This window comes from Melanerpes formicivorus, unplaced genomic scaffold, assembly GCF_026170545.1.
Source record: "Melanerpes formicivorus ecotype bairdi unplaced genomic scaffold, bMelFor1.0.p_v2 SCAF_40, whole genome shotgun sequence".
In the NCBI taxonomy this organism is placed as follows: domain Eukaryota; kingdom Metazoa; phylum Chordata; class Aves; order Piciformes; family Picidae; genus Melanerpes; species Melanerpes formicivorus.
Window position 1 is genome coordinate 1,575,801 of NW_027142392.1, and position 19,245 is coordinate 1,595,045.

Genomic DNA, 19,245 nt, shown 5'->3' on the forward strand with positions numbered 1-19,245 from the left:
AAGATGTTCATAAATAAGGCAATGCTGGCTTATGAGTTTCCTTTCCATACTCCATTTCTATCAACCAGAAACTGTATAAAATGAAGGGGATTCACTTTAGAAACCGACTGAGTCTTTATAAGTGTACTCTGGAATGCAACAGCTGTCACACAATCCAAGAAATTCAAGAGCTGTACCACAAGGAATGAAATTGAATATTTTGGGGGCATTTGCTTAGGATGAAAATTTTTCTAAGCCTGGTTAGTAATATCTAGGCATATGAAAAAAAAACAAACCAAAAAACAAACCAAGACCAAAAAAGAAAGCAAAACAAAGCCAGGTTCTAGATCTATAACAAAGATTTTAACATCACTTCTTTGCTAAAACATTGAAAAGGAAAAGAATGTATAGGTCATAGGTAGAATTATAACATGAAGCAAGAGTTATGTCTATGAAGCTCCACCTGAGAGCTTCTGAAGAGCAGAGAACATCTGTGAAGATGTATCAGTCGCAGAAATTGCATATAGATATTTGTTGCTTAAGCAACAAATAAGCAAAGCTTTTCTTCTAGATCCTTACTATACTACAAGTATATAAGTGGGGTATCATTAAGAATTCCTACCTTTAATTTTCACTTTTTCACAGGAAAACCAGAAGCTTTACACTACATACTCTTGCATGCACTCACGTAACAAGTACCGATTTAAGGGGAAGAGCCTTTTACTTGGAGGGAAAATATTTTACATCAAAATTTTGCCTATTCTGACATCTACTTCTTGTTTCTTGTGATCAATATTACCTCTTTTCTGAATCAAAGCAGTAACAGTTACATTCAAAGAGCTTTATGCAAATGTGCATTTTACCTTTCTTACCTATTTTTACTACAAAATTACCTGCGGTTTTTATTGCAAGATCTCATTTTGCATACTGCAGAGACACAGTCAAGCAGACATTAACACCTAGAACTGTTGCTCAATTTACTTCACTGTCATTAGTGATGAGTCTGAAAATTCTTCATGAATGGATCTCCTTCTTTGCATGCAATTACATCTTGAAGATTATTCACAAACAATCTTATGACCTCATTTTGTGCCTAGGGCCAGAGACAACTCATTACTGTATATAGGGCATCATTGAGAAGCAAGCAATCCAACCCATGGGAAGTGCTCACATGGTTTTGTTCCATTATCTTCTGTGAAACTACCAGCACCTCGCATCATCTCACAGAGTTTCTCTCTGTGACTGTTGCATGCTAACCAAGAACTTGGTTACAGTTAATTTCAGATTCAGAAATAGGCGTGCACCAAGCACAGTCAAGTCAAAGACAGCTCTATTTTGTGTAAGGAAAAGTAGGTTACCTAGTTAACTGCATACAAATGAAGCCATTAAGTATGCTGCCAGGTAGATTCTATGCACTCTAATTCTCAACAGGAAGTGTGATACTGAAGGATCCACCATTACCTGTCTTCATAGACATCTGTTTAATGTCTTTTCTAAAGAATAATCAGTTTCTGATTCACTAATAGAGCTAGTGAGAATATTCCTACTTGCAACTCCTATCCTCCCACTCTGAAAGCTGTGTCACTGCTTATCTGTCAGAGGATCCCTGCCACAGATGTTCTGGTTCTGCGCTGACTTTCCTCATAAAAACCATTCTTCCTACAGACATTTCTTTAGATTTCTATATGTTCCTGCCATTTTTTCCTCCCAAGTTTCCAAATACAATCTAATTTTTTACAGTCTTTTCAAGTTTATGCACACACAAAGTGAAGACATAATAGTTTTGCTACACTGTAAAGACTCAAACCTGTTTCCTTTCGGCTCAATGAAAGCAGAGTGAAAACACAATCCCCTTATTTGCATTCTGAATCATTTACCTTATTCCCCAATGGTGCTGTTAAAATGAATGTTCATTCAACTCCTTTAGTTCCTCAGTGCTTCAGAAAAATCATAGGATTGTTTAGATTGGAAAAGACCTTTAAGATCTTCAAGTCCAACCTTGCAAACACTAATGGGGATGCTCTACGTGAATTATACACAGACCTATGTGTATTTATACACCAGTGAACTCCTAAGGCTGACCCTTAATACTCCTCAGTATAAAGACTACAATTAAAACACAATGCTAACAGTCTGTTATGCTGTTCTCTTACATTACCTGCAAACCCCTCTCATTTTCAGCAGGCACAAACCACTTGTTTTCAGTACCATTCCCTAAACTGCGCTGCCAGCAAAACTCTTGGGGAAAACAGAGCACTAGCTGAAACACGTTAAATCAGACAGCATCTAGAGATGGCAGTGACTTATGATGGGACTGGTTTTGCTATCCCAGTTAAAAACTAAAGGCACATTTCTTGTAGCACAGTGATGAATTCTGCAAATTCACCCAGATGAAGAACTACAATTAAAGATAACCTACAAAGACTTGCAGCTTGGATTCCATGTGCCCATCGCTGCGACCATTCCTTCCCACAAGGATTACTAGAAGGTCTGCAGGATTCAGCACCCAATTTCACCACAGTACAATGAACAGGGAGATGCTGTGGAACGACTGCCTGCTAGCAAACTTGGGAGGAATGTGTCACATGCATAATCTTCATCTAGAAAGCCCTGTGTCAAGAAATGTCAGGTGTAATACTTGTTTAAATGACAAAAGAACGAAAGAGGTATTTTCTAATCATTCCTCTGTTTCTGTACTAACCTGGGAGAATATTGGCTTCTGAAATATGAAATAATATTTTGATAACTAAAGAAACTATTTCCAAACTATTTCCACTTCAAGTTCTCAACTGTAATCCTTTGTTATTCTAAGGCTGATTTCTTCCTGCGATGTATTTTGCCTCTTATTTTAACCATTTGGTCGGTAGCTCCTGATGAGGTTTGCCTGAAATCGTTCTTGTCAAAGAATTGTATTTTCTTTTCCTCTCCACAGCTGAGCCCTTATCCAAGTCCTTCTGATTAAAAATAAAGCAATTCACTTTCTGGAGTTTAGAGCAGGGCAGCTCGAAACTGCCCAGATACATTTAGTTTGTTCTAACAGGAGCTCAGATTCCTGCTAGCCTAGAGGAGCCGTGTAGGATGCCGGATCCTTCGGGGCTGAGTCCTGATGCTCCCTTAGCCACAACACTTGGGTATTTCTCTGTCTTTAAGAAAACCCTATGGCCTCAGTAGACAGCAGCGTTAGTAGTAGTTTCTCCCATCTCCAACCCTGCACATGAAGATGAGGTCTCACCTGACTTGTCAGAAGAATCATCAAACTCCACGTTGAAAGAGTGCCCGTTGTTGACGATGTTCCTGGCCGTGCCGGCATCATAACTGAAGCTCAGCGGCTTCAGACCGGGGTCGTACTTGGCGGACTTGCTACTAATGTCGATGGGGGACTGGCGCTCGCCGTTGGCGATGGGGAAGTGTTCGTGCCAGTGCGCGGGTCCTGCAAGACAGCGCGGAGCAGCTTGGTGGGAAGAGACACGAAGCTCGGGGGATACCAGTGACAACCCTAGCTTTGGCAACCGGGATGTTTAACACCAGCATCAGCCGCTACTCTCTGTGCAAGCTGCCAGTGCTGGCAACACAGGCGCCGAGGGGAGATCCCACCTGAGGACCAAGGCAGCGACCCGGCAGCCCATGAACCTCGGAGGCTGAGATTGTACTGGGGCGTCCTTCCAGAGTCCACCCCGTTCCCCCTCTTCCTTGCGCCACTCCCGAAGCAAAGGAATGACGGTAGGGACGCAGGAGATGCTCCAGCACACGGCGCCCGGCGCGCTGCTCGGGCGCAGGTGGCATCTCAAGGTTAAAAGGGGGAAAAATGCTCTAGCCAGCTCATTCCCGCTCCGGACAAAGACTCGGTGCGACGCGCGGCGCGGACGACCCGGGCACTGCTTTGGGGGACCTGCCGGCAGGTGGCCCGCACCGTGCCGCACCGGAGCCCCTCACGCCCCAGGCACTCACCATCGTGGCTGCCGTACCCCCAGTGGTGGGACATGGTTCGCGGCCCGGCTCTGTCCGCGGAGGCAGTCGCAGCGCCGTGGCCCCGGCTGCCTCTCAGGGGCTTTTATAGGCTCCCGCCAACTCCATGCCCTTCTCCGCGGCCGAAGAAAGGGGAGGGGAGCGCGGACGGAGGCGGAGGGAGACTCCGCTGGGGGCGGAGAGAACCGTCCCTTATAATCCGCCATCCGCCGCAGCCGCGGAGCTGTGGCGGGCGCCGGCCAGCAGCGCCCCCCCGGGAACCGGGCGGCGCGGAGCAGCACGGCTTCAGGCAGGGCGGGGGCGGCGCGCTCTCCCCTTCTGCTGTTCCCCTTCGCTTTTCCCCTACCGCATTGCGCACCTGTGGCCGCCCGGACGCTACGCGGGGCGCTGCGGACACCCCCGGGCGCCGTGACCTTGGGGAGGCGGCGGCGGGCAGGGGGCAGCGCGGCGGGAGCGTGTGTTGTGTGTATGTGCGGAGGGAGCGGCGCTGCGGGCGGCTGCTGCTCCCTGCCGGGGGTGGAAGGAAAGGCCCCGTGTGCCAGGGCAGTTGGTTCAGGCGGCAGCGGCGGGGAGAGCTTTGGGAGGGATCAGCGGGGATTTGGGGGCGGAGAGCAACGCGCTTAGCCGGGGGAGCTGCGGGCACGCTTCAGAAGAAGGAGAACGGGCTTTCGTGTCACTGGGGAGCGCGTGTCTTTGGGGGAAGCCGGCAGGTAGAGCTGTACTCCTATCATCTCCACATTTGGGAAGCACGTACTTACCGTGAGAGCGGCTTAGCCACCGCTCCCGGGGATGGACGTGAGAGAATAAAATTGAGCAATACATGTTTGAGATGTTTTTATATTGCTCAACGCCCCGGTGCTTTATCGCAAGACGGCAGGGATCAGACCTTGCCAGCCCTTTGCCAACCGGCCGAAGTCGGTGGTTCACCGACCCGCGGCTCGCACCCAGCTGCGCCCGCAGATGAGCCTTCCTGAGGGCTCCGAGCAGTGTTTGGTATGGCAATGACATTGTAAGTGTACTGTTAGCTTATCCCAATTTCTTATTTGGACGGTTTATCCAAATGTGGTTTTAATCTTGAAACAACAACAACAACAAGAAGAACAAAAAATGGTTCCAATTCTATTCTGTTGTGAATCAGCCCTGGAGGTCTAAATTCGATTGTTAGGGAGGTCGTTATACATCTAGAATCACAACAGCAGAATGACTGCACCGTTTACATTCAGCCTTGTACAACTCGTCATTAGTTTTTATTTGTTAAGAAGGGGGAGAAAAGTGCGTGCATACAATGTGGATACTTGGTGGTGGTGGCAGAAGGAAGCAGTTGGGAAATTGCTTATAAAAATTAAAGGCATTTCTCAGAACCCTTCGTGTGTAAGCAGAAAATATTTAATGCTTATTGCACATTAACACAGTGTGTGTCCTTTTACATTTGCAAGCCTCTTAGCAAGATGGTTTAACAACCCCAAAAGGGAAACGCGGAAGGCAAAGCTGCATACACAGGAGTGGCGCTGGCATGTGAGCTGTAGAACAGCAAATGGGAGTGCAGAGGTTACACATCTATTAGGAATTCCTGGTCTGCTCATTATAGACACTTTCCAGCAATAACTTTTAAATCTGCCAGTTGTGCTGTCACAGATCAATACAGGCAACAGTCCTTGAAGGATACAGCAGAAAACATCCCTTTTTGTTGTAGGAAGGTATAGTGTGCCTGCACATTTCAGAAGGCTTTCTTCCATTCAATTTTATAATAAAAAATAATCAATTCAGCCTGATTCCTCTGTGCTATCAGATGTCAAGTTTCCACTGACGTCAAAGGGAGCACCACATAAAGGACAAGTACAGGATTAAGCATGACACAATGTTTGGCATGGTAGGCTTTCTTAAAAGATCTACTTATGGCTCTTACCAGGGAAAAGAGGTCAGTCAGCAGCATCACTGAGGGACTGGGATTTTAATTACATAGATCTTCATTTTAATACAGTATTTCTACCAGGTATGTGGTACAGGCTAAGCACATAAGAGACATACATCCAAAAAGAGAATGTCCATTGTTTTAATGTCAAATACCTGTTTGCTTTGATCATTCAGCAGTTAGTGTTTGCAGGCTTGAGCCCATGCCAAGGAGCTTCTATTGAGAGCTTGGCTCCTTGATTCCAGGCTCCTTCTTTTGTCTCCTGCCTGCATCAGACTCTTTTAATCTGTGATTGTGGTTTTATGGCAAAATGCAGTGCCTCAAGGAAAGCCATAAAATTAGCTGTGCAGAGAAGATGAGTAGTGGAAACAGCACAGTCCAGGTGACACTGCACACTGGTGAAGCTGCTCAGCAGTGACAAAAAGCAAGGCACACTCTCAACAAGAAGAGGATACTATACGCATCAGCACAGTACGTGCACCAGCTCAAGCATCTCACATAAACCTACACTGAGCTCCATGAACCTGCCCCTCTGCCACAGTTCTGCTGACACTGGTGGAATGACGCATGCTAGTGAGGCCTACTTGCACGTACAGAATGTGTAGGAGCAGTGCCTAAAGCAAATGTTCACAAATCCTGTGATGGCAGGAGCATTATAAATACATTTCAAGCAATACAAATACAGGGAACAGATTAGATAATTACTGTAGCCATTTGATTACTCATGAGTTTGACATTAACATTTTGGGTAGAAAAGATGCCAGTGTAATCTTGTCTCCCATTTCAGTCATTACTGGTACCACACACTGCTGATTTCTGGCCACTGCCGATACAAGCTGCTTTGAAACACACGTTCTGATGCGCTTTGAAATATAACCCTATTTTAAGTTACCTGCTATGTAATAGTGAACAACCTTGACTGACAACGCAAATAAGCTAAGTTTCCAGGCTAAAGCTATTTGTTGTGATTCACTAACATTTCATCCACTGGTAAAACTATGTGGTGCAAATCTAAGGTCAACAAGAGCATTTTAGTGTTTGGTTGTCCCAGAACTCACAGACATACCAGTGTACACACCTTCTCATTCCAGGCTAACATACTGGTTCACCCATAGTGTTTCACTACCTCACAGCCTGATCTTCACAGCTCCAGATATTGTTTCCCTGTTTGTGTGCTGCCATGCTTTCCTCTTCACACAGGGAGGTGTCAGTGGTCACCATCCTGACTTCTCATCTATGTACCTTTTTGCAGATATGCTCCATTAGTTTTGCAAAATACTTCCTTTTGACTTCTGTAGTTGATGTTATACCATGTGGTAAGCTGGTAGCAGCTCACACTATAAGGCTTTTACCAGGACACATATAAGAGACACATATTGCAAGGCAGCAGCAGCAGGAGCTCACCAGTGTGACTCAGTACAACACTGCACAAGCAAAGGATTTAAAAATGGTTTATAAACTAATCAAAGCCTTCAGCTTCCAGCTGGTCACAAGGCAAGTTACTTCCTACTCCTCTGAGGACTAAATCTTGGCAAGAGATGCCAGTGTTCTTTGCAAGACGTAGGTGGTAACCCATATGGTCACTTTAGAGTTCCTGTACACCAAAGTCAGCAAGTTAGAGGTTTTTCCTTTGAAAAGTTCCCAGCAGCCAGAAGGTTATTGCTTCCGAGATCTTCAGTGAGTTTGCCTCATCCAATGCAGAGCCCTCACTGTGAGGGTGCTATGCAGAACACTGTGGCTTTTTAGGCAGAGCAGATTCTGGAAATTCCAGCTCCATGTTATTCTCTTATCACAGTATCACAGTGTTGCCAAGGTTGGAAGAGACCTTGAGGATCATCGAGTCCAACCTGTCACCACAGACCTCATGAGTAGACCATGGCACCAAGTGCCATGTCCAGTCTCCTCTTGAACACCTCCAGGGATGGTGACTCCACCACCTCCCCGGGCAGCCCATTCCAATGACTCATGAACACTTATTTTGGACTAAAGGCTGGGCAAGCCTCTCTTGCAAGTACACATGACATCATAGGCTGGTTTTGTTTCCTATTCCTATGCCTCCCATTGACTTCATCTTTCTTTCTCTTATTCCAGGAACATATGAGATCTATACACACAGACACACACCCAAAAGGTACAGCTTTTCAGATTGTTGCATGATGCCAGTACTGGTGTTTTTTTAAACTCTGTTTGAGGGAGGGGACTGCTGCTCTGCATCCAGCAGTGATGAACAGTGACTTCACTCCTAAAAAGTGAAAATAAACTCACCTGCTTCATTATTAGTTTAGTAAGATAGTTAAGTATGTGGAGAAGGAAAATTTGCTATTAGAATATATGGCAGCAATATATTGTTGTTTGAAAAAGAAATTCTATCTACTGAAAGTGAAAAAGGAAAGCTCATTATGGGTACTATGTATGGTCAAGGCTTTGTATTTACTCAGCCAGTGGTTAAGCCTAAATTGATGGTTTAAAGAATAGCTGCTGTTCATCCCACAAAGTTCAAATCAGTTCAGCATTTTCACTGGCATGTGGAAAGAAAGGAAACTGTAAGACCAGGCTTGTAGACCAAGCTAAACTGTTTTCAGCACAGACTGTGAGAGAAATAAAGCAAAGGTGATTTTGCATCAGTTTTCTGCATTTTGACATGTAGGGTTGCTGATGACTTCCTCACCCACTAACAATTACTACCAGGATGGCTATTTCAGATATGATATCTCTCTAACAATTTAAAGTGAAGATAATACTTCATCTCCTACTCAGCTCGGAGCATGACCCCAGAATGTCCTTTTCAGATTAGGGGCTAATGTGGTGTGACAAGGAAAAGTAGTTTGGAGCTGGCTGAACCAGTTCCAGTCATTTCTTTAACAGGAGGTTCCTGCAAAATGCAGCCCTTGTGAGTGGCTAACACCACCAGGCACACCAACCACATTTCAGGCTTTGTGTTGGAATATATAGAGACTGCACGCTCACTCTGTCTGTGAAAATCTTCTATGCGCTCTTCCGTCCCAGAGACCAGTAATACTGATTGCACATGCTACCTCTTCTGCTTGCTTTGGATGAAAACCACTGTGCAGTTACAGTGCAAACAGCCAGGCTCAGTAAAGACATTTGTGTCACCCCTGCAACACCCCTTGGAAATTATCCAGACACACTAGTGGCAGGAGTTAGCTTTGCCACAGCTTTTCTGTGGAAAAGATGGGTTTTGGTTAAGTGAAGTTGGCTACCTGCTGCTGTCAGAGCTAAACTGTAATTATCTCCAGAAACAAGCAGTGGGATGACAAGATTTTCAAACAGGAAAAACAGGGAGGGAAAAAAAAAACCAAGTTCTTCATGGCTTTTCACATTTTTAATATTATAAGATAACTTCAGTTACTTAAGACCCATTAAAAATAATGAAAAGATTGATGTTAGAGGCTCTTGAGTTTCAGACACCCTACAAAGCCAAGGACTGTAAACTACTTCTACAAAGTTCATTTCATTCTTCTCTGTGCAAGTCATGAATTTTATTCTTTTTCAGAAGAAGTGGAAAATGGAGGAAGCATCACTACAAAATTCATCTCTGTTTTACAGCCAGAGGAAGACCCTACTTGTAGGTGGAATGCAAGGACCTGGCCTTCTACAGGAGTAAAGACAAAATGGAAGGTTTGAATTCAGACTGATCTAATCAAGATGGAATATTATGATGTTACCTGACTACTTCTAATTTATAGGGTTTTTTCTTTATGACATATCTCTGAAAATGGACTTTTCCATTCAAAAATCAAAGCTACTCTTTCCATATGTCATCCTTTTTAGTGGCATTTCTCACATGCACCTCTAAAAATTTCTATGCAGTTAGCATTAGCATTACTCAATCTTCTGAAGGGTTCTGATCAGATTAACATTCTCCCAGGACCTAAATACTACACAAAACTTGATGATGGAGCTCATTGTAAAAATTGTGGCCTTCCAGTATCTGAAGGGAGCCTACAAGAAGGCTGGGGAGGGACTTCTCAGAATCTCAGGTAGGGATAGGACTAGGTGGAATGGAATGAAGCTGGAGGTGGGGAGATTCAGGCTGGATGTGAGGAAGAAGTTCTTCACCATGAGAGTGGTGAAGCCCTGGAATGGGTTGTCCAGGGAGGTGGTTGAGGCCCGTCCCTGGAGGTGTTTAAGACCAGGCTGGATGAGGCTGTGGCCAGGCTGACCTAGTGTGGGGTGTCCCTGCCCATGGCAGGGGGGTTGGAACTAGATGATCCTTGTGGTCCCTTCCAACCCTGACTGATACTGTGATACTGTGATACTATGAAATATACAAATAACTATACATTGTGTACCAAATTGTCAGCTATTACAAATATCAACTGCAAATAAATGATGCACAGCTACCACTTATCTTATATCAAAGCATTACATAGACTCTGTTTGCCTTTAAATACTGAGTATCTCTCTATCCTGGACTGGCAGCAGGATAGTAACTTGGCAAAACATGAAACTCATACTGAATTCAGACTGTAAGAGTTAATTACATCTCAGTGCCATGGTTCAGAGGAGAAATTGTCCTGATCCCCTGACAGAAAACATACAGATTTCCCAAAACTAAATTACTAGCACTGAGAACAGCTGAACCTTCAACTTCTTGGTTGAGCTGATTTCCACATTTCATTCCATTATCAAGACCCGGAGTTTGGTAGTCATAAGTTTGTCTGTCATCAGTTCCCTGGGAAACAGAATGGCTGACCAGTTGAACTATGGCTGTGGCTTTGAGTAAGTTTAGCATGCAAATTGTTGGTTACAAAACATGGTGAAGAAAACCTATATACAAGAAGTTCACAGCAGTGGAGGCACTGCACACAGTGATGTAGTGACCCAGAAAAAGGTCCATGACAGTGCTGTGTAAGCCATTATAGCTCTTTCAGTGGCAGTGACGTGTTGCAATTGCCAGTGCTAGGGAGGAATCCTGTCGAAAGGGATGAAGGCAGAGGGGAGGTAATGCCAGGGTAAAGCTGTGTACAGCCAGCCTATAATGGGCAGTGCTGCAATGACATTCATAGAAAGGCAGTAGCACCATTCTGTGACTTCACAGATCGCTTAATATCGTCAGTTAGGCCTGCTGAACAACCTTCTTCAGTGGGAAAGTATTAAAAATGGCTTGTTTTTCTAGAAGATATCACATGCTTTGCCAGCTGAATACTTTCTTCCCCTTTCCAGAATACAAAGCAATACTGAAGGGCAACTCATATAGCTGCTGCACTGAGTAAAAATAGCTACTGAGGTTGACTGTGCAAAGTCATACAGTCTCTGCTTTGTTTGAAGGAAGTGCTCAGATGAGGCTTGTCGTTAGCATGGGGATGGTTTCACAATATGAAGGGGAAGTGACTAGGTGGATTTGCTGGCAGTAACAAGGCAAATCACCTTCTGTTTGATAAGGTGTCATGGGTTAAGTTGAATATTTACTGTTTTCAAAACCATCCTGCCTCTTTCCAGCTCGAAAATGAAAATGCTGGCTGGAGCAAAGTATCATGGGGCTTGAAGTTCAGATTGTAACGTGGGAGGCTGTTCTGGTTGCTGCTTTTGGGTTCTGGGCTGTAGGTGTTGGCTCTTTTCCACAGGGATGGTGGCGGCATGGTTGGGAGTTGGTTAGGACACAGAGTTTCTGCTTTACGCTGTTTTTTCTGCATTTTGCTGTGCTTTTTTCTGCAAATAGGCTAGGCTAAGGTAATCCTGCATAGTAGTATTAGCTAAAGTAATTGTGCATTATGTTATCACATTTATATTAAACTCTTTTTATCTTAACTCTTTATCTCAGCGTGGAATTTTTTGATTCCTTTTTGTGTGGGGGTGTCACTTTTCCTCCTGTGGGGAAACAGGCAGGTTAACCCATGACAGTGTTACAAAAGGAAAGCAGCAATCCTCAGGCTGTTGTCTTGGCCAGACATGTCTGCTGACAGTGGGTTAAAGACTGTCTGTCAATGAATCCAAATCAAGTTGTATGAGGTGAAGGATCTCTCTGGTAACCCCCCCAGTGTTACTGTATTCATATACTGTCAATACTGATTTTAAGAAAGCAAAAAGCAATTTTTGGTCAAACAATGGAACAATTTGCATAGCAATTATCACTATACAAAAGCAGGAAAAGGAAGAAGTAAAATCTAGACGTTTGCATAGCTTCCCTGAGCTTATTAAAACCTCTTACACAATCAAAAACACAGACTGAAGATTCCTGTAAGTCTCTCTTGTCCAAGAGAAGTTAAAGGTCAGTCAAGCCTTTCAAGCACTTTGGAGTTATAAGGAACATCAAAAGAGGATGCATCCTAAGAGTACATCCTTCTTGTCCTGCTTAGGATGTGTGGCATTATGATCTGTAATCTCCAAAACAGGTCCTCAGACTCAGTTCAGACTGCAAAAGTTTGGGGTTTTTTCATACAGCTGTGTAGAAGAATTAATAGGAACTGTTCACGCTTAATGATTTACCAACTGATGGCCTACTCGGAGCAACACTTTATGCCTATACTTGCTGTGGAACTGGAAAAGAGTGTACCTCTCTTTTATTATCCATTAAAAGAACTGCATTTTAAGACATTAATGTGTTCACTTAATATGCAAGCACTTTGAATGACAATGTCATTACATACTGGTGATCTGCAAAAGGGAAGAAATAATTTCTGGTGAACTCTCACAGCGAATATGTGGTCAGTATAGCATCAGGCTCTCTACTAGACAAAAACTGTAGCAAGATATTGTGCCTTCCTCTCTGCCAGACAAGTGTGAAACCTAGCTATTTAACAGAGGATAACTCCTTCTGCAACCAACATGGGCTAGTTTATAAGGTGATCTAACAAGCTGATGTATGATGTAGCATACTGACTGCATTGTCACAAAGACATTACTGGTAAGAGTTACACCACAATAGGCAAAACGCATAACACATCTCAGTGCATGAAGAACTAAGCAGCTTCTGTTAGGGAAAGTGAGAATGTAAAAAGAAGACCTGTATCTGATAAGAAAGAGCTCCAAGAATCTGTGAGCCACAACTCAAAGCTTCATTTGACTGGTCATGAGATACGTAGCAGATCCCATGAAAAGCTCAGGGAAGGAAGAATTCTGGGGGTGGTTCAGGTGTGACAGCAGCTTCTCACTGTGAACATGGCCAGGCTGTGTTTAACTGAGCTTTCTCTGAACTTTCTGTCTGAATACATTTTTGTGCATTATCTGTATAGTTTTTAGCCACTAAACACCTTTAGCTCATAATCAAACTGGATTTTCTCTGAATCACTCATCTCCTTTCCAGAAGAACAGCAAGCATATCACCCCTAAATCCCTCCCACTTTTATGTTTTACTCTTAGAATAGGTTTTGTTCAGCCTGGAGAAGAGAAAGATCCGAGGAGACCTTATAGCTACATTTCAATATCTGAAGGGAGGGACTGTTTAGAGGGGTTTGTAGTGATAGGACAAGGGGCAATGGTTTGAAACTGGAGCAGGGTAGATTTAGGTTGGGAATAAGGAATAAGTTCTTCACAATGAGAGCGGTAAAATACTGGAGCAGCTTGCCCAGGGATGTGGTTGAAGCTCTGTCCCTGGAGACATTCAAGATCAGACTTTATGTGTCCCTGGGCAGCCTGATCTAGTTGGAGGAGTCCCTGCTGACTGCAGCGGGATTGGGCAAGATGACCTTTGAGGGTCTCTTTCAACCCAGTGCAAAATAAAGTAGTTAGGTATACAGGATAATTGTATCCTGGTCTTCATTAAAATTCTAGGCACTGAATTTTGTTAGCACTTGAAAAGTTGATTTTATCAATGGCTTGAGTGCAGGCTTTTCATATAAACTTCTGTCCTCTGGCTTGGAAGAGTTAGGAAGAGTGACCCTCACTTACCTTGCTAGCCTTAGGTTTGACCAGATCTAAGACAGAACTCAGGAAAGGAGTTTGTAGTATCATGAATCATAGAATTGTTTCAATTGGAAAAGACCTTTAAGATCACTGAGCCTATCTGCTCTACCTGTTCTATAGCCTGTGTATGAATATTTCCAGGCCCACATCAAGCCTATGTAAGTGCTGTGCTGTATTTATCCATCGTTACGTACCAGGAGGAGTTTATATAATGGCAGCAGCATGTGACTGCAATGACCTAATTAAAAAGGAATTATTTTTACTTAAGAAGACAGATAAGAGACAACAGTGTATCCTTTAGTGTTAGTGTAATGCTAAATAAACTTGACCACATGGGATTTGGCTCTGGAACAAACTAAATATTTTGTCTGATTACAAGGCATGTAATAGCTTGTGGGTCTGCTATCGATCTGAGACATCTCTGTTCTATGGTAATATTTGTGCAGGGGATGAGCAGGGTTTTAGATAAAGTGTCCTTAATATAAGAATCAGGATGATTAAGGTAGCAGCATAGGCACACAATAGAACTTTTATTACCTTTTGTCCTTACTGGCTCCTACTTGAATTTCCAGGATTCATGGGCTACCAGCTTTCTCTTAATAAATGCTAGCATTAGTATTTCATGTTTTCTACGGGTATTGTCCTTCAGTTTTTTCTATTTACAAATTAAGGTTCCTCCAGAAAACACTATTTCCCCCCCCCCCCCCCAAATATCCACCTTTCCCCTGAAGCACCTCAGTCTCTGTCTTAGTCCAACTCTTGATTCAGTCTTTCTGAACTGACGTGTTTCTCCTCACCATACAATCTAGAATGGCTAGTTTAAGGGCAGGCATTTTCCTTTCTCCAAATTCTTCACTACATGGCTATCTCTTTCCTTTAAGGGTGCCTTTATTTCCCTTTCCATTTTGACTCTCCTTCTGTAGCTAATTCTTCCAAACCATCTAGCCCTGTTGTCTGTCTTTTTCTGTAATCATTCAGCAGTTCTTCTTGCTATGTTCTTCACTGTCACTTGATGGATTTCTGATACTACCAGTTCATGCCTTATTTTTCAAGCATTTTAGCTTGGCTTTTGATCTTCCCAGCTGTATCCCACAGAAGTCTGCTAGAACTAAATATGCATTTCAGCTTCATTTCTGCCTCCCATTTGTCATAGTGTATGTGCAGTTTTTTGCCTCTCCTGGGAGGACATCTAAACTCTTCAAATAAAAGACATGTCTACACTCTGAGCACTTTCCCTGCTAAATGACGTCTATATGCCTCACAACTAAGATTTCAAAGCCTTTATATGTCTACAAGAATAGCAGCCTGAGTTAGCAGACTTGCCTTATGGGGTAATAAGATCTGAATTAGCAAAAAAATCTTATGAGAATATACCTGGGTTAGAAAACTAAAGCCAACCTATCCCCCCCTCTAATTTCTCAAGTTAAATGTAACAGAGAGAGGAGTAAGCAGGATCAGGCAGACTGTTCACATATCTGTGTCTTGCAGGTCCTGTACAAACTGGCTATTCATTTCCCCTCAACAGTCCTCTGTTTACTGAGAACTGTATAGCCATACCTTGGACTGGTAGTTATCTTCATTCTTCCTCAAAGACTTTAATCATTAATATTAATTCTTGTCCTCTCAAATCAGGGAAGACTCCCAGCCTGAAACTCATTGATGGTGGAAGTATATTAGATTTCTAGTAGGAAGGTGGAAAGAACAGCCCTGGAAGCTCCAGGCATCACTGGGCCACGATCTTGCAACACCAAGTGCAGCTGAATATCTACATGTTGCTCTGTCAATGACATCAGCAAGGCAACATGCATTACACACATCATGAGCCCTTCTACAACTTTTCACCATCTCACTATCATTTTCTAGCAAGTCTGATGCACAAGAAGAGGATGTTTCCAAACAGCAGACTACAACCACATGAGATCAGAATGCATCTAATCAGAAACAATATGCTTACTAAGTTTTTTGCAACATTCTGCTCCACAAGGGACATCTTAACAATTTGAGGGAGAGGAAGGATAGAAGTTAGAGATCTTGGAGAGGAAGAACCACAAGAGTGAAAACTCCACAAGCTGTAGGTTTAATGGAGTCAAGCTTCCTGTTTTCACAAAAGTTGTCTATAGGAAAAGTTTTCTCCACTGTTGCAACTGTCCATGGACAAGCTCTTTGTGAGGCTATCATTTTCTAAACCCGGTGAGAGCCAGTGGGTGCAGAGGAACTCAGACCATCATGACACATTGGTCTGTTCAGTGTGTCACATTTTTCAGTCCTACAGTTATCAGACATCACATTGGGTTGCATGGAAAATGTCCAGGAAGACAGGATGAATAGAAACAAGATAATGTTAATAAAATGGTTCCAAACTCATAAATCACCATGGCTGAAATAGAAACAAGATCATAAAATGGTTCCGTGGCTGAAATGCTCCTTGTGACCCACTCTTAGGAAATCCAGGTACTATGGTCAGCAGGTTTCACTCTTTGTTCTTTTTTGCAGGTCCAAGCACCATGGCTTTTCAGGCCTACAACCACTTCTGGCTACACAGACATTATTGGATATTGCAAAGGACAGGATTTGGGGTTGCTGGGTAACCAGAAATTCCAAGCACTTGGGGAAGGGAGGTACAAACAACGAAACAATGAGCTCGTGCTGTGCTATACCAGGTGTGCTAAACATTTTATCAGAGGGCAAAGAAAGAAAAAGAAAGGCTCTGTACACAGGCAGCTAATTATTGCTGTTACATAACTGCTGTTAGGCAGGCTGGCTGCAAGCCTTTGTACAACCTCAGCTTCATCAACTTGGGGTTAATAGTTTCACTTTTGAAACAATTAGTGTGTCCTGTTCTGCTTGTATAGTTTCACTGGCTATTCTTGCTGTATTTATTTGCTTAATATACTTTGTTCTCTTGTACAGTTTTAAGCTGACAATGAAAAATATATTTGAGGCTAAAAGTCTAATGAAAATTTAAGGAAAGATCAGTGCCTTGGAATATACATTTGGAAGTGCCTCCATTACATGCAGTCTGTAAGTTATTTCAGCACAAACCCCCAACCAACCAAAAATAAAACAACAAAGTACCACAATATGCAGATAGAAAAAGCAAGAAAGTATTTTCTCCATAAAATGCAAAGACAATGCAAAGAATACAAAGACATACCTAGCCCCAGTTCCTACAGCTCCATTTTCTGTTTCCTGCATAACGTGAAAACTAAGCAACACACAGATAAAATCATGCATCAGATGACCATTGTCAATACAAACATAAATGGATTTGCATTCAGTCACTCAAGGACATCACCTTGTGGTGACACTTCTGACATTCCATGTCCCTGTTGCTTGGCCTTTAACAAATACTCACTTGTATAAGCTATTTTGGGTACACTCAAAAATTATTGGTGAACAGACCCCATCAAATCAGGTAAACCAAAAGTAACGTAGCATAGTTTCTCTTTCATAAACAATAAAAGGGGAAAGAGTGATAAGAAGCTCACTGAAGCACAAGGTCACAGCTTTAGGAAAGGTAGGGAAGTCATATAGGCTAAAAAAGCCATACAGAAGAAAATCATGCTATATGGAATTAGGCAGCAGCACTAGAAAAGAGCTTCAACTCTTACACTTTATGGCATGTTAGTTTGCTCCCAATGACAGGAAGAAAAAAGCAGTGACTTGGCTAGCCCCAGGTGCAGTCTGGCTCTTTCTGGTTCTCCTTCTGCCTGCCCTGAGAGACGCTGCAAATGAAGGCAGGCTTGAACATTTCTCCCTTGGCTGTGCAAAGGTCCCATGAGGACAGCTTCTGTAATCACCTACCACTGCTGCTGCAGTCTGCCAGGGAGCAACTGGAAAGATACTTCCTACAGCTTTACTAAGGGTGCTCCTCAATTTAGATCAAGTTCAAATCAATCTATATTATGCAAAGGAGATGTTGACTCAGAATTAGTCATGAAAGTATAGAAATATGATATAGAAATATCTAATACAAATCATACCTCCACTGTTTGGGAATTAATCTTGATTCCTTTTTCCTTCCTTAGATCAATGGATTTAGATAAATATTAAAAACAAACAAACAAACAAAACCAACCCCAAACCAGGTAGAACTGTCTCTTGTGTACTTGCTGAAACACAACAGAACGTCCCATATTGAATCCCATCTGCATAAGCCTGGTTCTGCTGCAGCCTGAGTTTCAGAGCCACTGCAAGTCCATGGGTTTTTTTGCCCTCTGACCTGTATCAAAGACTCAACAGCCCTTCTGCTGACTAAGGCTTTATGTTTGAAACCATACCACCTAAGAGCAGTGACTCTTTCTCCTGCTGATAACAGAGTTTGTAAGGTTTGTTTCTTCTTTCAGCATGGAAATTTAATTACTTGGGTACAGTGTGCATAGAACAGGTCATACAGATTAGGAAAGAGCATATGAAGGGCTGCAGGAAAATGCACAACAGGACTGACCCAAGAAGACCCCGAAACAAATGGCACTGAAAACTCTGGCATATTGAGAAGAGACAAGCTCAGCTGCATTTGCCTGTCTGCTGCCTCTGTTATCACTGCTGTTCAGATGTGCACATAGGCATCATTTACGTCCCCTCTCTACTGCAGTGGATCTTGTGACTGCATCCAGCTGTATCAACACCTCTGTATGGATGAGAAGTTTCTCTGAGAGGTGAAGGGTGAGGACTGCATTTGTGAAATTACACCCAACGTGTGGATAGTGAGAGAAAGAAAGATTACGTCAAAAATGAACACATAGCAAAAGCCTGTACACAGGTCCTGAAATTACCACCTAGTGAGTTCAATCCCCATTAAACTCCCTGCTTTCAGCTCACAACACAGTTACGCCTCCCCATGCCCCACGGTTCTTAGCCCTACACTTGTCACACTATCTGCTGTGAGCAGAACCCGGCTCCCCAGCCTGGGCCACCAGCAGACAGCAGAGGGCCCCACCGCAGCAGGGGCGAAGGCTCCTGCTTGTTCGCTGCCACTGCTGCGTTGAAATGGCACCGGTGGGTGTCGGGTAACCCCCCACGCCTAAGGGGGGGCAGAGAAAGGTGAGGACGACAGGCGTGCTTGTGCTTGAGGCTGCCGGTTTGACATTCACGTCTCCCTTTATTTAAAGTGGACTTACTACCACAGGCTGCAGACACAGGCAGGACAGACTAACGTAAAGGGTTACTGTAACTCCTCAGGGCTGCCTGTGCGCCACGTGGGTAGGCCACACCGGCTCCAAGAGCCAGCCTCACCGGCGAGGCGCTCCCACGGGAGCACCGAGCCAAGGAGAAATGAGCGGAGCCGAGGACAGAGCCGCCCGCGGCCGTTGCCCACTGCTGCCGCCTGGCGGCCGCATCCCGGCCGGCCTGCGTACATGTATGGCAGTTTATGAGCCTCAGTTACCACCAGTTATTGGTCAAAGCTTTAAAAAACTCCAACGACATATAACTAAAAACAAAGAGCAATTGTTGCCCATCTATTTCAGGTTCCTTATTAATAGCTGGCTAAGACTAGTGGCATTTACAAAGCTGATGATAAG

The 19,245-nt window shown here is 43.6% G+C and overlaps 2 protein-coding genes across 4 annotated transcripts in view; one reads left to right on the top strand and one right to left on the bottom strand.

Annotated features, from left to right (window-relative positions):
* Positions 1–4,012, bottom strand: part of LOC137451212 (carbonic anhydrase 2) — a 19,309-nt gene extending 15,297 nt beyond the window's left edge. Inside the window, exons 1-2 of the mRNA XM_068158529.1 lie at positions 3,928–4,012; positions 3,212–3,409 (exon numbers count right to left, since the gene is read on the bottom strand). Coding sequence (XP_068014630.1) covers positions 3,212–3,409; positions 3,928–3,961 — 232 coding nt within the window. The 5' untranslated portion in view covers positions 3,962–4,012. The remainder of the gene's footprint in view (positions 1–3,211; positions 3,410–3,927) is intronic.
* Positions 3,960–16,658, top strand: LOC137451210 (uncharacterized). 3 transcript variants are annotated; one of them, XR_010989745.1, is made up of 4 exons: positions 3,960–4,954; positions 7,949–7,988; positions 9,372–9,496; positions 16,217–16,658. XR_010989745.1 is itself a non-coding variant. In XM_068158527.1 (4 exons), the coding sequence occupies exons 1-4, from the start codon at positions 3,960–3,962 to the stop codon at positions 16,463–16,465; spliced, it is 1,110 nt and encodes a 369-aa protein (XP_068014628.1). In that variant the 3' UTR covers positions 16,466–16,658. The 3 variants fall into 3 exon arrangements, 2 of the variants coding, with proteins under 2 accessions (XP_068014628.1, XP_068014629.1); XM_068158527.1 differs by having other exon boundaries at positions 3,960–4,655; XM_068158528.1 differs by having other exon boundaries at positions 3,960–4,655; positions 9,375–9,496.
* Positions 16,659–19,245: the final 2,587 nt, after the last annotated feature.